This window comes from Procambarus clarkii, chromosome 4 (assembly GCF_040958095.1).
Source record: "Procambarus clarkii isolate CNS0578487 chromosome 4, FALCON_Pclarkii_2.0, whole genome shotgun sequence".
NCBI classification, from domain to species: domain Eukaryota; kingdom Metazoa; phylum Arthropoda; class Malacostraca; order Decapoda; family Cambaridae; genus Procambarus; species Procambarus clarkii.
The window spans coordinates 40906546-40923794 of record NC_091153.1 but is presented as its reverse complement, the minus strand read 5'-3'; the positions used below and the strand labels follow the sequence as shown (position 1 = coordinate 40923794).

Genomic DNA, 17249 nt, shown 5'->3' with positions numbered 1-17249 from the left:
TCTGTTACAGTAGTGTCGTACGACTGGTCTGTTACAGTAGTGTCGTACGACTGGTCTGTTACAGTAGTGTCATACGACTGGTCTGTTACAGTAGTGTCGTACGACTGGTCTGTTACAGTAGTGTCGTACGACTGGTCTGTTACAGTAGGGTCGTATGACTGGTCTGTTACAGTGTCATATGACTGGTCTGTTAGTGTCGTACGACTGGTCTGTTACAGTGTCGTACGACTGGTCTGTTACAGTAGTGTCGTACGACTGGTCTGTTACAGTGTCGTACGACTGGTCTGTTACAGTAGTGTCGTACGACTGGTCTGTTACAGTAGTGTTGTACGACTGGTCTGTTACAGTGTCGTACGACTGGTCTGTTACAGTAGTGTTGTACGACTGGTCTGTTACAGTGTCGTACGACTGGTCTGTTACAGTGTCGTACGACTGGTCTGTTACAGTAGTGTTGTACGACTGGTCTGTTACAGTGTCGTACGACTGGTCTGTTACAGTAGTGTTGTACGACTGGTCTGTTACAGTGTCGTACGACTGGTCTGTTACAGTGTCGTACGACTGGTCTGTTACAGTAGTGTCGTACGACTGGTCTGTTACAGTAGTGTCGTACGACTGGTCTGTTACCGTGTCGTACGACTGGTCTGTTAGTGTCGTACGACTGGTCTGTTACAATGTCGTACGACTGGTCTGTTACAGTGTCGTACGACTGGTCTGTTACAGTGTCGTACGACTGGTCTGTTACAGTGTCGTACGACTGGTCTGTTACAGTGTCGTACGACTGGTCTGTTACAGTGTCGTACGACTGGTCTGTTACAGTGTCGTACGACTGGTCTGTTACAGTAGTGTCGTACGACTGGTCTGTTACAGTAGTGTCGTACGACTGGTCTGTTACAGTGTCGTACGACTGGTCTCTTACAGTGTCGTACGACTGGTCTGTTACAGGAGTGTCGTACGACTGGTCTGTTACAGTAGTGTCGTACGACTGGTCTGTTACAGTAGTGTCGTACGACTGGTCTGTTACAGTAGTGTCGTACGACTGGTCTGTTACAGTGTCGTACGGCTGGTCTGTTACAGTAGTGTCGTACGACTGGTCTGTTACAGCAGTGTCGTACGACTGGTCTGTTACAGTAGTGTCGTACGACTGGTCTGTTACAGTGTCGTACGGCTGGTCTGTTACAGTAGTGTCGTACGACTGGTCTGTTACAGTGTCGTACGGCTGGTCTGTTACAGTAGTGTCGTACGACTGGTCTGTTACAGTGTCGTACGGCTGGTCTGTTACAGTAGTGTCGTACGACTGGTCTGTTACAGTGTCGTACGACTGGTCTGTTAGTGTCGTACGACTGATCTGTTACACCAGTGTCGTACGACTGGTCTGTCACAGCAGTGTCGCACGACTGGTCTGTTACAGTGTTGTACGTCTGGTCTGTTACAGTGTTGTACGTCTGGTCTGTTACAGTGTTGTACGACTGGTCTGTTAGTGTTGTACGACTGATCTGCTACAGTGTCGTACGACTGGTCTGTTACAGTGTTGTACGACTGGTCTGTTACAGTGTCGTACGACTGGTCTGTTACAGTAGTGTCGTACGACTGGTCTGTTACAGTGTCGTACGACTGGTCTGTTACAGTAGTGTCGTACGACTGGTCTGTTACAGCGGTGTCGTACGACTGGTCTGTTACAGCGGTGTCGTACGACTGACCTCTGACAGCAGTGTAGTAATACTTGTCGTGACCCCCAGCTGACAAGTCAGATTTTCGGCGTAACAGAAAGACAGTTCTTATAGAAAATCTGTTTCTTTCTCCCCGAGAATCCTATTGCAATAATTAAATCAATAATACAAAACCAATCACGAATCCTATCTTGTGGGTGTATTAAATGAATAATACACAAAACTGTTTAACTGAAAAATATGTCTTGAAATTAAATGATCAAAATCACCTCCTTGTTTGTGTTTAAATTATACCTCTTGCAAAAGTATACCAACGCCCCGCCCCGCTGGGAGCACGTGTGTCCTCCCCCTGTGGCGGCCGGGACCACACTGGTCGCTTTTACATGGAAATTGATGTCTTCTCACACTCTCGTAGATCGTATGAGTCAAACATGTAAGTATATAAATGAATTAATAATAACAAAATAAGAGTAAAATATATACGATGAAAGCAACTGTTGCGAAGGGCAGATTTTCTGGCGTATCTTCAATAGGATTTTGGTTGATAATAGGACTCCTTGTGTACGACGTTTAGACGCCGATGGGGCGGGCGATATACACACACATGACCACTATGTCACATCATATACCTGAATTTACCTGAGAGCCATTAACACTAGTGGCCTGGACGAGGACAGGAAGCCGGCGGCTTCTCAAATATCCCCCTAACCCCCCCCCCCCACACACACACATTTGTCTTGATCTTTACCAGTTATACTTTTAAAACTTAACAGTTTTGGCATTTACAGCTACGGCGGGTAGGCGGTTCCCCGGGTTCAATCTAACGGCTTAAATCACACTCAAAAGTGTATTGTCATTTCACAGTGGGAACAATATCCTACAACAACGTCGATTCGACAGTGAATCAACGATATCAACGTCGATTCGACAGTGAATCAACGATATCAACGTCGATTCGACAGTGAATCAACGATATCAACGTCGATTCGACAGTGAATCAACGATATCAAGGTTGATTCGACAGTGAATCAACGATATCAACGTCGATTCGACAGTGAATCAACGATATCAACGTCGATTCGACAGTGAATCAACGATATCAACGTCGATTCGACACTGAATCAACGATATCAACGTTGATTCGACAGTGATTCAACGATATCAACGTTGATTCGACAGTGTATCAACGTTGATTCGACAGTGTATCAACGTCGATTCGACAGTGAATCAACGATATCAAGGTCAATTCGACAGTGAATCAACGATATCAACGTCGATTCGACAGTGAATCGACGATATCAACGTCGATTCGACAGTGAATCGACGATATCAACGTCGATTCGGTAATACTCTTGGATATTGGGCCCCACTGGGAAGGGCACTGTCAGGAGAAAGCGCCAAGCCATTACGCCTATATTAAAGCACTTGGAAGAGGGTCAGGATAAGGATTAGGAATGGCTGCCCACTGAGCTGATGTGTGGATGTCGAGATGACCTTCAACATTGACTGGAATCGACTTGAGAATGGTCCAGGACGGACCGAAACGTCGTCGTCCCTTCAACTTCTAGTGTGTGGTCTTCGACTTGAGAATGGTCCAGGACGGACCGAAACGTCGTCGTCCCTTCAACTTCTAGTGTGTGGTCTTCGACTTGAGAATGGTCCAGGACGGACCGAAACGTCGTCGTCCCTTCAACTTCTAGTGTGTGGTCTGGTCAACATTCAACATTTGATGTTGAAATGACTTCGAGAAATTAGGTCCAAATCTAGCCAGAGCTGGGGAGTTTTGTGGAAGACATTTCAGTCTCTTTAGGACATATCGTTGTCGTATTGCATTTGAAGGTTGGAATTACCTCTGGAATTAGGCTACATTCTGACCAATTTTTGTTTTTGAATTTGGTCTGTTTAAGGGTTTCATTTTAAAAATTAGCATAGTCTAACGTTAGATGTATAATTACGATTCTACTAAACAAGTCTGGAAATAGATCATTCAATTAATTGTGTGTGTGGGGGGGGGGGGGGGGGGACAGGCAGCCAAATTATACGGGAGTCGGTCGGCCGAGCGGACAGCACGCTGGACTTGTGATCCTGTGGTCCTGGGTTCGATCCCAGGCGCCGGCGAGAAACAATGGGCAGAGTTTCTTTCACCCTATGCCCCTGTTACCTAGCAGTAAAATAGGTACCTGGGTGTTAGTCAGCTGTCACGGGCTGCTTCCTGGGGGTGGAGGCCTGGTCGAGGACCGGGCCGCGGGGACACTTAAAAGCCCCGAAATCATCTCAAGATATACATAGAGTATATGTTAGGTTTATATAGAGGCCTGCTCCTCCCCCCCCCCCCAGGGTCGAATTACTGACCCTTCCCAGGATGCAACCCCACAACAAGCCGACTCCTGGCTACCTATTTACTGCTAGGTGAACAGATGCATTACGGTGATAGAAAACGCGCTCAACCATTTCTGTACCGCCCGGGATTCGAATCCGGAATTCGCGATTGTGAGTCGACAACGAACCCGACTGTACTACCAATAGCCTCAAGTTACCTGCCTAGCAAATATACAAAGACTATCCAGTGATTATGTCATAAATTCAAAGAAAATCACAAATATTTTATGATAAACTACGAAAGAAAACAAAGATTCAAAGTCGTTCTTTGCCTATATAAGAAGTAAACTCAAAACATAGGATTCGATAGGACCCCTTTAAAAGGTGAAATTAACCAAGTTATAATGGATGATAAAAGGATAGTTTTCTTCAGGAAATGCCGGACCAACCGGGCTGTGGTGGATATGTGGGCCTGCGGGCCACTCCAAGCAACAACCTGTTGGACCAAGCTCTCTCTAGTCAAGCCTACTCCCCAAGCCCGGCCCGGGGCCAGAACTCCCAGAACCCATCCAGGTACAATTGAGGTACAGAAAACACTTTGGATGAATACTTTACATCAGTGTTCACACTAGAAGTCTCCGTGGTGTAGTGGTAAGACACTCGCCTGGCGTTCCGCGAGCGCTATGTCATGGGTTCGTATCCTGGCCGGGGAGGATTTACTGGGCGCAATTCCTTAACTGTAGCCTCTGTTTAACGCAACAGTAAAATGTGTACTTGGATGAAAAAACGATTCTTCGCGGCAGGGGATCGTATTCCAGGGACCATAGGATTAAGGACTTGCCCGAAACGCTACGCGTACTAGTGGCTGTACAAGAATGTAACAACTCCTGTATATATCTCAAAAAAAAAAAAAAAAAAAAAAAAAAAGATTCGACAACACCCCATTACCCACACAAATGTTTGAGGGAGATGAAGGGAAGGAATTAAGGAATATTCCCATACCGTGCGACACAATGAGGACGGGAGACTAAGCCTTACGTGTGGACGGAATTTAGTCCAAAGTCTTAAAGTAACTGGCAGACGAACTATGCCTACCACTGAAACGTTTTTTTCAGAATATCTTTGGACCAAGGGAAATATTTACTTATTGATTTATTTATATACAAGAAGTTACATTGGGGGTTAACAGAGAATATAGAAAATAAGTTGAATTAACATTCTATAGGTCCCTTAGATTGGGAATATGCAAATCTCACCCCTAGTTTAAAAACAAGACAAACCACTCAGCAGAAAACTACCGTCCCATCAGCTTGACATCACACATTTGCAAGCTCATGAAGTGAATCCTAAGAGAAGGAATCATTCAACATGTCACAGTAAACATTCTTGTAAAAGCAAGCAACGCTGCGCGTACTAGTGGCTTTACAAGATTGTAAATACTATGCTATGTATTCCCACAAACCCAATGTACCTTCTTGTATATAAATAAATAAATAAATAAATAAATAAATAAATAAATAAATAAATAAATAAATAAAAGCAAAGGAACATGGGTGTGTTAAAAAATAGATCCTGCTTTATAAACCTGATCACATTTTTGGAAACAGTAACCGAGTATTCAGACAAAGGACTATGCTAAAGCCATTGATAAAGTATAGGAAAGACTGGCAAGGGAGTTACAGATGCATGAAATAAATGGTACTAGACTGGATAAGACAATGGTCGAAACAAAGGGTTGTGCTACACTAAAATAATCTGACTGGAGAAACCTGGTGGTGAGTGGTGTACCGCAGGGGACCATTTTGGGGCCACCCCTTTGTCATGTACATCAACCACATAGATGAGAATATTACAAACTACATCATCAAATTTGCAGATGACACTAAGATTTATGGTAAGTGAGAAGTAAAATTGATACTGGGGACTTACATATTTTTTATAACAAGATTAGGTACAAAGAGATCTACATGAACTCCACAAATGGTCAGCAGACTGGCAAATACTTTTTAATATCGACAAATACAATACCTTGCATGTGGGGCATAACAACCCACGTCTCAACTACCTAAACAACAGCATTACCTTTCAACAGACAGATGAAGACAAGGACCTTGGAGTCAGAATCCACCATTCAGTAAAGTTGCACAACAAGTGGGAGCTGCTGTAAAAAAAAGACTCATCACACCTCATCAAGCGAACTTCTGACTTTCAGGAAAAAAAAGGTAGTTGTTCAACTGTATAAATCTCTGGTGCGCTTCACTTTGATTATTCTACCCAAGCATGGAGACCTCATCTTTAGAAGGATACAGCTGCTCTGGAGTAAGTGCAACACCGGGCAACAAAATTCACTCCTGAACTAAATCAACTCTCATACCAGGAACGGTTGAGAGCCTTTCAAATGAGGGTGAGGAACTTGACAAGTCACCGGCTTCCTGTCCTCGTGGAGGCCACTTGATTATTAGTGGCCTTAAGGTAAATAATTATGACGGATTGCACATGGAGATAACCAATTTTCTAGTACGCCAAAAATCATCGTACTAGAAAATGATAGCGGCTCGCGACATTGACATACTGTCCCGTTTTTTGTTTGTGGGTTCCTCTGGAAGTTTAGGATAAGGGCACATTTTTGTACGACAGTTTTTTGACGTTAAGAACGTTGGCGAGAACAAGCTACCCAGTGGGTACAGTACTCAAGAGCAACGTCAATTCCACGCCGAGTCGACATTCAATCAATGCTAAGTTGCCCGAAACGCTGTGCGTATTAGTGGCTTTAGGTATTGTATGTACTAGCTGTATCTAGAAATCCAACATCATGTTTGTAACTCATCTTCTACGTATGTACTTTTACCTAAAGAAACATTTGAATTTTGAATTTTTGAAAGTTAACGGACAAACATATCAATTGTGACACTAACTCTCCACATATGTCAGTTCCTTAATTTAGAAACTGTACTTGTGGTCGATCTCGAACCCATTGTTGATGTGACGACTTATACAGAATTAACGTCGATTCATCGTTAATTCAACACAATCAACGTTGATGAATCAGCGATAGTCCTGGCCCTTGCCTGGCCAGTATGGCGACTGGGTAGATGATCACAAGGGTCAACGTTGTAAGGCACGATGGACCTAATGATCACACTAAGGGTCGAGACACCGGTGTGGAAAGGTCGAGGGTGACATTTTACCCGAAGGCCACCATCTCACTAGTGGCCTCGACGGGGACAGAAAGATGCCAGCTTGTCAAAGGTCCCCCATTCTCCCTGAGGATTTTTTCCAACTAATTTTGAACTGAAGTAATGAATGTCTTGGCATTTACAGCCTCGACGGGTAGGCGGTTCCATGGGTTTATAACCTTGTAGGTGAAAAACATATATTTTCTGTCCTGCATTGTGGCTTGAGCTTGAAGCTGTTGCTGCCCCTTGTCATCAGGACAAAGGAGGGGGACCTTTGACAAGCCGCCGGTTTCCTGTCTTCGTCGAGGCCACTAGTGTTTGTGGTCCTCGGGTAAATTTTGTTAGAAACAACAGAAACAATGGATGTCTTTGCAGCGAAGGCAGTATGAATGTAGACCCCAAGGTCCACTAAAATAACAATCGTACTGAGGGGCGCATGTTTCTCCCTCTCTGGCACCTTTGGCATTCTTTGGCACCTAGGCCACAAAAGGGACCCCAGTCACGATCGCAGAGGAACCACTTACCAAGGACTTCCCCTATACAGAGTGAGGTACAGCTGAAGTTCTGGGAACGACACGGCGGATACCTGTACTCAACTAGATGAGTACAGGGACTCCAGCACCCAATTCACCACAAAACTTCTCCACAAGTGAACAAGATCACCAATTTGGGGGTTCTCCTTAAACCGCCAAATACCTGTGGGGTTAGGCTATGTAGCCCTACCCAAATCTTATCAGTTAACAAATATTCTGGCCTCGGCTGACGTCGACCTCGTTATTGTGGGAGTGGTCTCTGGTAGCGCCAGACCTTGTGGCTCAGGACCTAAATACACACCCAGGCCTCCCACCACACCCGACAGAGCCTATAGTATCTCTACTTCAACGAGCAGCTTAGCCCACACCAACGTACGAACACCTTCCCACAACTAGTGTATAAATGTGTAGTGTATTCACTCGGAGAGTCAGGCAAGTAACCAGAGTGTATAGAGAACAGAAACACACTGGCGTATAAAATACACAATAAGACTCAAACTATACATGGAGAAGAATTTTAGTTCCCCCAGCCTGGTAACGAGCCCTGTAAACCTTCTCACTGGCCAGTGACTGTCACGAGGCTCAAGGTAGATCATTCTGGTCATACCCAAGTTAAAATATTGAACAATTTGAAGGATATTGATCCAGACAATTTCTTCAAAAGGTCAGATGCTACCTAAACTGTTGTTACTTGCCAACTTTAAAATATCATGGAACTTTACTCGACTAACGGAACTTTAATTACCATTAAATTAACCCAAAGGCTGCTAGCTAAGATAGGATTTTTTATTAATGATAAAAAAATCTTCTGTTACTTTAAATCAAAACTTATGATCACAAGGCTCTCTACAATTGACTAGGCTTCTGCCTCAAAATTTAATTTATCCAAAAATCAATTCCATAAACCGTAACATCGACACACAAATATAACCCCAGGAAATCACTTCAAAATTTGTACGGACGACTCGCTCTTGGGTGGCTTAATCTTCATCAATCAACTTCAAAATGTCACTTGAGGCACATAAAGATACAAATCAAATATATTCCTCTCGGTTCCTTGGAACAGCCTACTAACAAGGGAAGGACAGACTTACTCTACCTGGGCGTAGAACTGGCGCTGTCTCTGTAGTTAGCTTCCTCTAGAATTATCCAGTGTAGACGGCTCTCACTTGTTCCTCTGGTCTTGCAAGGACTTCCTCCTTTCCCAGACAGACTCGGCCCTCCTTTGGAATGAGGCTACCGGGGAACTATTTCTTCCACTGCAGTGAAATTCGTATATAACTGGGTCCACCGACAACTGTGTCCATTGAACACCACTTCACACTGGTTTAATTAGTGTGTGACACTTCTCACACACTAGGAGATGACCAATTGTTTATTGTCCACAGTTTGCAACGGCCCCTTACATGGGCCTCACTATAGGCTCACCACCATCACATTGCACCGCTCACTGTCACTGGTTGACTAGCTGTCACCCCTTCCAGCACGTCACTGTCACAATCTGTCCACAAAGTAAGCGTCCAAATGCACTACACAGTTACAGCCCCGCTCCTGTGCCAGGTAAGTCCACAACGGGCTCACCATAGCCCGTGCTACTTTGGAACTTTTGTTCTAAGTAGCTGAATCTAAAATAATGCACTACACTCCCTCATTATCGTCTGGCAGTCACCAATAAGCAGCAGGATGGCAACTTGTGGTACACTGCTCACACTGTCACTCTCGCCGCTCATCTCCACTCACCAGGACTAGACCAAAACAGCAACATGCAGTTAACAGTTTAATTAAGATACGAGGCAGCCTGGCCCTCCTCCTGGAAGACTCGGGTCTCTGGCCACAGCAATCTTCTCACTTGCACTTCAGCTCGCAAAAATTAGGAACCGCTTATTAACTTTACTCTTAGAAGACGTAGACAACAGCTCCGTGCATGCACTGCCTATTCTCTCTTGTCAGCACGGTGCATACGCAAAATTTATTAATTTCTTGGAGCTCTCTTCAGTGCAACCTCTCCGCACGAAGCTTGGAACAGCAGTGAGCTCTCCACCAATCACCTGACGTCAGGTCACTATTCCATTTGCTAATCTCCGTTTCATGCAACCAATTTTACAAGAATGTAAGAACTCTTGTATAAATAAATGTAAAAATTCATCTTACGTCTCCAGACCAGAAGACCAGTGGCGCTGCTACTCCTAAAATCTTGGCGCCATTCTCATGCAGCTGGGCCCGACGCCCGCCATGTTGAATCAAAGTCTAGAATATCCTCTTTCCCCTGCATATGTATAAAAACGAAATAAATTCAAATTTTAGGCACCTTGCCTTCTTATATAGCCCATCCTCATAAAAAAGGACAACGTCCATTCCATACACCCGCCAAACAACCAGTCTTTACTTTAGGCTGTTTAAAGCAGCGGTCGTCCTCCCCAGAAGCATTCATCAATTTTAACATACTGTACTTTGTATTAAAAATTAGTTTGTTCTCATATATAAATTAATATTCTTATACATACAAATTCTATGTATAGCTAGGCGTAGTTAGGCTAGGTGTTTAGGTTCTGCTGGCGATTATTTGTATTTGAAGTACGTGGGTGAAGCATTTATAGAATTAGGTTCGAACAGAGGACGTTAGCGAAGCACTTGTTCCGGAAGTGTGCTGACATTATCCAGCCCGTCCTTCAAACAAAGATCCAAAAGTGATTCCATGCACCCGCCAAACCCCCTGTTTATGAATGAAAAGCGGTTTACACACGACTCACAACTGCTGACGTTCGAACATATCCGGAACAAGTGTTTCACTGACGAATTTTGCTCGAAACACAACGCTATAAATGCTTCACCCACGTACTACAAATACAAATAATCGCCAACAGAACCTAAACACCTAACCTAACCTAACCTATGCCTATATATGCACAATATGCTAATATATTATAATATTAATTTATACTTGAGAAAATTCCCGTCTTGAATGAACACCATGTTAAAATTTATGAATGCGTCTGTGGGGTCGACCGCTGGATGCAATGGACTTGATCCGTGGCCGGGTTGCTGTAAATGCTTCACCCATGTACTACAAATACAAATAATCGCCAACAGAACCTAAACACCTAAAGACCACAACATGCTAATATATAATAATATTAATTTACACTTCAGACACGGGCTCACCATAGCCCGTGCTACATGGACACTTCGTCCTGAGTAGCATGAATGCGTCTTTGGGGTCGACCGCTGGATGGAATGGACTTGGTCTGAGGACGGGTTGCCTTTCAATCAAAATTAACTTAAACCTGGGATCATTCTATATATCCAGATGGGAGTATGACTCTTGGTGGGCGGAAGAGGCATGTCAGGAGACGGGAGCTCGAACACGAGACTTGCTAAAGTCAAATGAAGGGTTGTTGTTGTTGTTGTCGTTTTAGATTCAGCTACTTGAAACAAAGTTCCAAGTAGCACGGGCTATGATGGTGAGTGATCTACAGGCTCTATGGTGAGCCTGTAGATGGGAGGAGAGGTAGCGATAGTGTTCTAAGAACCACGATAGAGACACATTGACTATACGTTCAAGTTTGCAGACAACTCGAAGGGCAATGGGGCGAAAATCCTCAGGGGGTTATGAAAAAGAACAACTGGTTCAAGCCAGTCCTCGGGAACTGACGACGCCTCTCAGATATTCATTATCTCATCATTTATTTATTTATTTATTTATTTATATACAAGAAGCTATATGAGACACAGTTATATATATTCAACAGACACTGAAAGGTGCACCGAGGGAGATGTCGAAGCATCTCATAATGAATGTCGACTGAGCCTGCCACCGTAGAACTGCTGCAGAGGGAAGGGGCAAACTGGTGTTTCCAACAATTATGTTTAGCAATAAGGATGGCCTTATAGGGGACACCACTCACCTTCCGAAACAAAATAAACGAATTGGGTGTCTGTCGGCAGCGATGCCTTTTTCCAGGCTGCACATTTACAGTGTACAACCAGAGCAATCCAGGGACTCTGGTTCAACCTTGACGCCGCGCGGACGTCTGGATCGACGCTTCTTCCGCCAAGGAGCCGTCAGATCATGTTTTGTTTTGCGATTTGGATTTGCAACTGCCCTTTGGCATCCCTCTTCAGTGGTCCGGTTGTATGATGCCTGGCGCGCGCACACACGCACGCACATGCACACGCACACACACGCGCACTCTCACTCTCACTCTCACTCTCACTCACTCTCACTCTCACTCTCTCTCTCTCTCTCTCTCTCTCTCTCTCTCTCTCTCTCTCTCTCTCTCTCTCTCTCTCTCTCTCTCTCTCTCTCTCTCTCTCTCTCTCTCTCTCTCTCTCTCTCTCTCTCTCTCTCTCTCTCTCTCTCTCTCTCTCTCTCTCTCTCTCTCTCTCTCTCTCTCTCACACACACACACACACACACACACACACACACACACACACACACACACACACACACACACACACACACACACACACACACACACACACACACACACACACACACACACACACACACACACACACACACACACACACACACACACACACACACACACACACACACACACACACACACACACACACACACACACACACACACACACACACACACACACACACACACACACACACACACACACACACACACACACACACACACACACACACACACACACACACACACACACACACACACACACACACACACACACACACACACACACACACACACACACACACACACACACACACACACACACACACACACACACACACACACACACACACACACACACACACACACACACACACACACACACACACACACACACACACACACACACACACACACACACACACACACACACACACACACACACACACACACACACACACACACACACACACACACACACACACACACACACACACACACACACACACACACACACACACACACACACACACACATATACCTGACTTTAGGAGAGGACATTATGGCAACCTTAGACAAATTTTTAGTGAGTATAATTGGACAGACTTTTTTTTTTTTTTTTTTTTTTTTTTTTGAAGATATATACAAGAGTGTTGCTAGGCAAGGAAGTGAATGAGATGTATGTCAGGTTTTGTGAAATATATGATAAAGGCACAAAAAAATTTATACCAAAACAGAGAAGCAGAACTAGGAAACAGGATTGGTTCAACAGAAAGTGCGAGAGGGCCAGAGACCAAAAGACACAAAAATGGAATCAATACAGGAAGAGGCCGAACCCCCAAACATACCAGCGATAGAAAGATGCGAGAAACAACTACACGGCAGTGAGGAGAGAGGCAGAAAGAAATTTTGAAAAAGGGATTGTAGACAAATGCAAAACAGAACCAGGTCTGTTCTATAAATTCATAAACAACAAATTGCAGGTAAAGGATAATATTCAGAGGTTGAAAATGGGAAATAGATTCACGGAAAATGAAAAGGAAATGTGTGAAACATTAAACGAAAAGTTCCAAAGTGTGTTTGTACAAAATGAAATCTTCAGGGAACCAGATACAATAAGAATTCCAGAGAACAACATAGAGCACATAGAGGTGTCTAGAGACGAAGTGGAAAAAATGCTCAAGGAGCTAAATAAGAACAAAGCAGTTGGTCCAGATGGAGTTTCACCATGGGTTCTGAGAGAATGTGCATCTGAGCTCAGCATTCCTCTTCAACTGATTTTTCAGGCATCCCTGTATACAGGAGTTGTAGCTGATGTGTGGAAAAAGGCTAACATAGTTCCAATCTACAAAAGTGGAAGCAGGGAAGACCCCCTTAATTATAGACCGGTATCATTGACAAGTGTCATAGTCAAAATATTGGAAAAAATAATTAAAACTAAATGGGTAGAACACCTGGAGAGAAATTATATAATATCAGACAGACAGTATGGTTTTCGATCTGGAAGATCCTGTGTATCGAATTTACTCAGTTTCTATGATCGAGCAACAGAGATATTACAGGAGAGAGATGGTTGGGTTGACTGCATCTATCTGGACCTAAAAAAGGCTTTCGACAGAGTTCCACATAAGAGGTTGTTCTGGAAACTGGAAAATATTGGAGGAGTGACAGGTACGCTTCTAACACGGATGAAAAATTTTCTGATAGAAAAATGAGGGCTGTGATCAGAGGCAATGTATCGGACTGGAGAAATGTCACAAGTGGAGTACCACAGGGTTTAGTTCTTGCACCAGTGATGTTTATTGTCTACATAAATTATCTACCAGTTGGTATACAGAATTATATGAACATGTTTGCTGATGATGCTAAGATAATAGGAAGGATAAGAAACTTAGATGATTGTCATGCCCTTCAAGAAGACCTGGACAAAATAAGTACATGGAGCGCCACTTGGCAAATGGAATTTAATGTTAATAAATGCCATGTTATGGAATGTGGAATAGGAGAACATAGACCCCACACAACCTATATATTATGTGAGAAATCTTTAAAGAATTCTGATAAAGAAAGAGATGTAGGGGTGGTTCTAGATAGAAAACTATCACCTGAGGACCACATAAAGAATATTGTGTGAGGAGCCTATGCCACGCTTTCTAACTTCAGAATTGCTTTTAAATACATGGATGGCGATATACTAAAGAAATTGTTCACGACTTTTGTTAGGCCAAAGCTAGAATATGCAGCAGTTGTGTGGTGCCCATATCTTAAGAAGCACATCAACAAACTGGAAAAGGTGCAAAGACATGCTACTAAGTGGCTCCCAGAACTGAAGGGCAAGAGCTACGAGGAGAGGTTAGAGGCATTAAATATGCCAAAACTAGAAGACAGAAGAAAAAGAGGTGATATAATCACTACATACAAAATAGTAACAGGAATTGATAAAATCGATAAGGAAGATTTCTTGAGACCTGGAACGTTAAGAACAAGAGGTCATAGATATAAACTAGCTAAACACAGATGCCGAAGAAATATAAGAAAATTCACTTTCGCAAACAGAGTGGTAGACGGTTGGAACAAGTTAGGGGAGAAGGTGGTGGAGGCCAAGACCGTCAGTAGTTTCAAAGCGTTATATGACAAAGAGTGCTGGGAAGACGGGACACCACGAGCGTAGCTCTCATCCTGTAACTACACTTAGGTAATTACACATACACACACACATATATATATATGCGCGAACAAGCCTGAGTGGTCCCCAGGCATATATACAACTGAAAAAACTCACACCCCAGAAGTGACTCGAACCCATACTGCCAGGAGCACTCTGCAACTGGTGTACAGGACACCTTAACCACTCGACCATCACGACCGGACAAAAGATATGGTAGCCGAGGCTAATTCCCCATCATCCCGCCGGCACTCTGATGGTAATCTTGGGCATAGTGTTTTATCAAATCACCTCATTCTTTGGGGCACGCGTGAGGAACACAAATGCAAACAAGCCTGAATAGTCCCCAGGCATATATGCAACTGAATATATGCATATATGCCTGGGGACCATTCAGGCTTGTTCGCATTTGTGCCTTAACTCAGGCACACCACTTTTCGTCCATTATTATTTTCCCACCAAACACTGAGCATGGAAAGCAAAATACAGTAAAGCATTTTCTTGTCACAACTAAAAAACCATTAAAATTTTGTATACACGTCACTGATGTTACACTGGCGTGTGTGTATATTATTTGCTCCTGCTTGTACTCCTCTGTAGGATGGATAAAACTGGTGTACATATATCTTTCTTTTGCTTGTATTTCTATCTTTTCATTTAATGTCAGCTGCAAAAAGTTGATACTGTACAGTACTTTGTAAATACTTCACCTAGGTCACTATTTTCCCTCGTCATTGTCAAAAGGTAATTAAACTTACAAAGTATTCAAAGCAACTTTAGCATCATGTGACAGCACCCTCACTCAACATGAGCACTAAACACAAGACAGTGACTGGGCTGGACCGAATGCAGCTCACCGTTGCAAGATGTAGCACCGATAAACCCTACTCTATTGTACAGCATGAAACCTCTATTTTTGTCTTGTTTTAATGAAGTTTTTCAAAATTCAGTTATAAATATACAGTATTGAAAATAATGTATGAAAGACTTTATGACATTTGTTGGCTGCTTATTATTCTAGTGTGAGGTTGGTTATACACCTACTTCGCAGTGTGTCTGGGGGGATTGCAGCTCAGCAACTCCTATGGGAGAGCCGCATTTGTTCATGACAAAAGATCTAAATTCTTAGACCACGTAGTGGTACCAAACAAATCCTGGAACATAGCAGTTTTTTAAGGAACCATGTGCGTTTAAGTGCGAAGGTGGTGCCGCAATCCCCTATTAAGGGTGGTAAAAGATGCAGCTGTCACAAGGGAAGATGAAGCTACTCCAGGTAACATGGTAGTTACCACTACTCAACCCTGCCAAGGAAGTAGAAGGGAGAACAGGGAGGGCCAGTTGGATAGTCAAAGAATGTAGCCCAATCTTCCATCAGGGTCAGACTCTAGGGAGATGGGGCAGGGTGGAGTAGAGGGGAAAGGGCTTGGTTCCCACCCCACGAGCCTGTGTTGGACACATCAGTTCGTTTACTATACTGTTTAGCATTTTGAAAAGTTTGGGTCTCAGTGCCAAGGGTTATCATGTACCAGGGCAGCAATGGAAGCTAAGCACCTGGCCAGTGCAGGAAGAGGTGTGTCGTCCAAAGTGATGCCTGCCCCTTTTAAGAGGAAAATTCCTATGGCATCATACATTCTCCTACATTGGTGAGGAAAAAATCTCCCTCTCACCCTAAACCTGGACACCCAGTCTCCAATGGCAGCCCCTCCAGCAAGTAGTCCATTGACCTAAACAGAATCCCTATGTTTGTCTTATTTTGCACGTACAATACCTGGCGGAGGGGGCCGAGGCAACCCCTTCTTCAGTCCGAGGGTGTCACACGTGAGCCCCTTCATCACAACAAGGTGAAGCTCTTGAGGAGGATGCAAGGACAATGCCCAGATAGGGGCAGGGTAGGGGGCTACGACAATCCCCCACCAACCTCAGGGAGTCATGAGTGACCCCCCTTATCATGACAAGGCAAGACTCTTTGAGGTGATACAATGGATGAAGACAATGAGGTGAAAATAACAATGGTTGAAACTACCTAATGGCCTCGATGGGGACAAATGTCCCCTTCGAGACCATTAGGTAGATGGTGACCCTCGGGTAAATTCGGGTAAATCAAATTTGCAGACGAAACTGAAATCGTGTCTGTAATGCTTCACAGACTTTCTAGAGGCTTTCTCTGTGAGGTGGCAGAATGTCACTTCATTCCTGCACCTTTAAGAGGGGAGGGCCAGGTTCTGGCTCTATCCACCATAACCGTCCCTATTTTCCGCTTGTACCAACTTGTAATAAAGTTGTTACATCTTGTTATAACGTTTTCATGATGTATCGGAACGTTGTTACAACTTGCTATATTGGTTGTTAAAACTTGTTTGAACATTGTAGCAACGTCGTAGTTTCGTCGTGTGGTGAGTGGTTCTCAGTAGGCTAAACACAACTCCCACAGCTGATGTGACTTAGTAGCTTGGAGCAA

At 43.8% G+C, this 17249-nt stretch overlaps 1 protein-coding gene across 1 annotated transcript in view; it reads right to left on the bottom strand.

Moving 5' to 3' along the window:
- Nucleotides 1-174: 174 nt before the first annotated feature.
- Nucleotides 175-17249, bottom strand: part of LOC123749112 (uncharacterized) — a 20805-nt gene continuing 3730 nt past the window's right edge. The window contains exons 2-4 of the mRNA XM_069336029.1: nucleotides 1465-1809; nucleotides 695-1345; nucleotides 175-663 (exon numbers count right to left, since the gene is read on the bottom strand). Of these exons, the coding sequence (XP_069192130.1) occupies nucleotides 175-663; nucleotides 695-1345; nucleotides 1465-1809 (1485 nt within the window). The remainder of the gene's footprint in view (nucleotides 664-694; nucleotides 1346-1464; nucleotides 1810-17249) is intronic.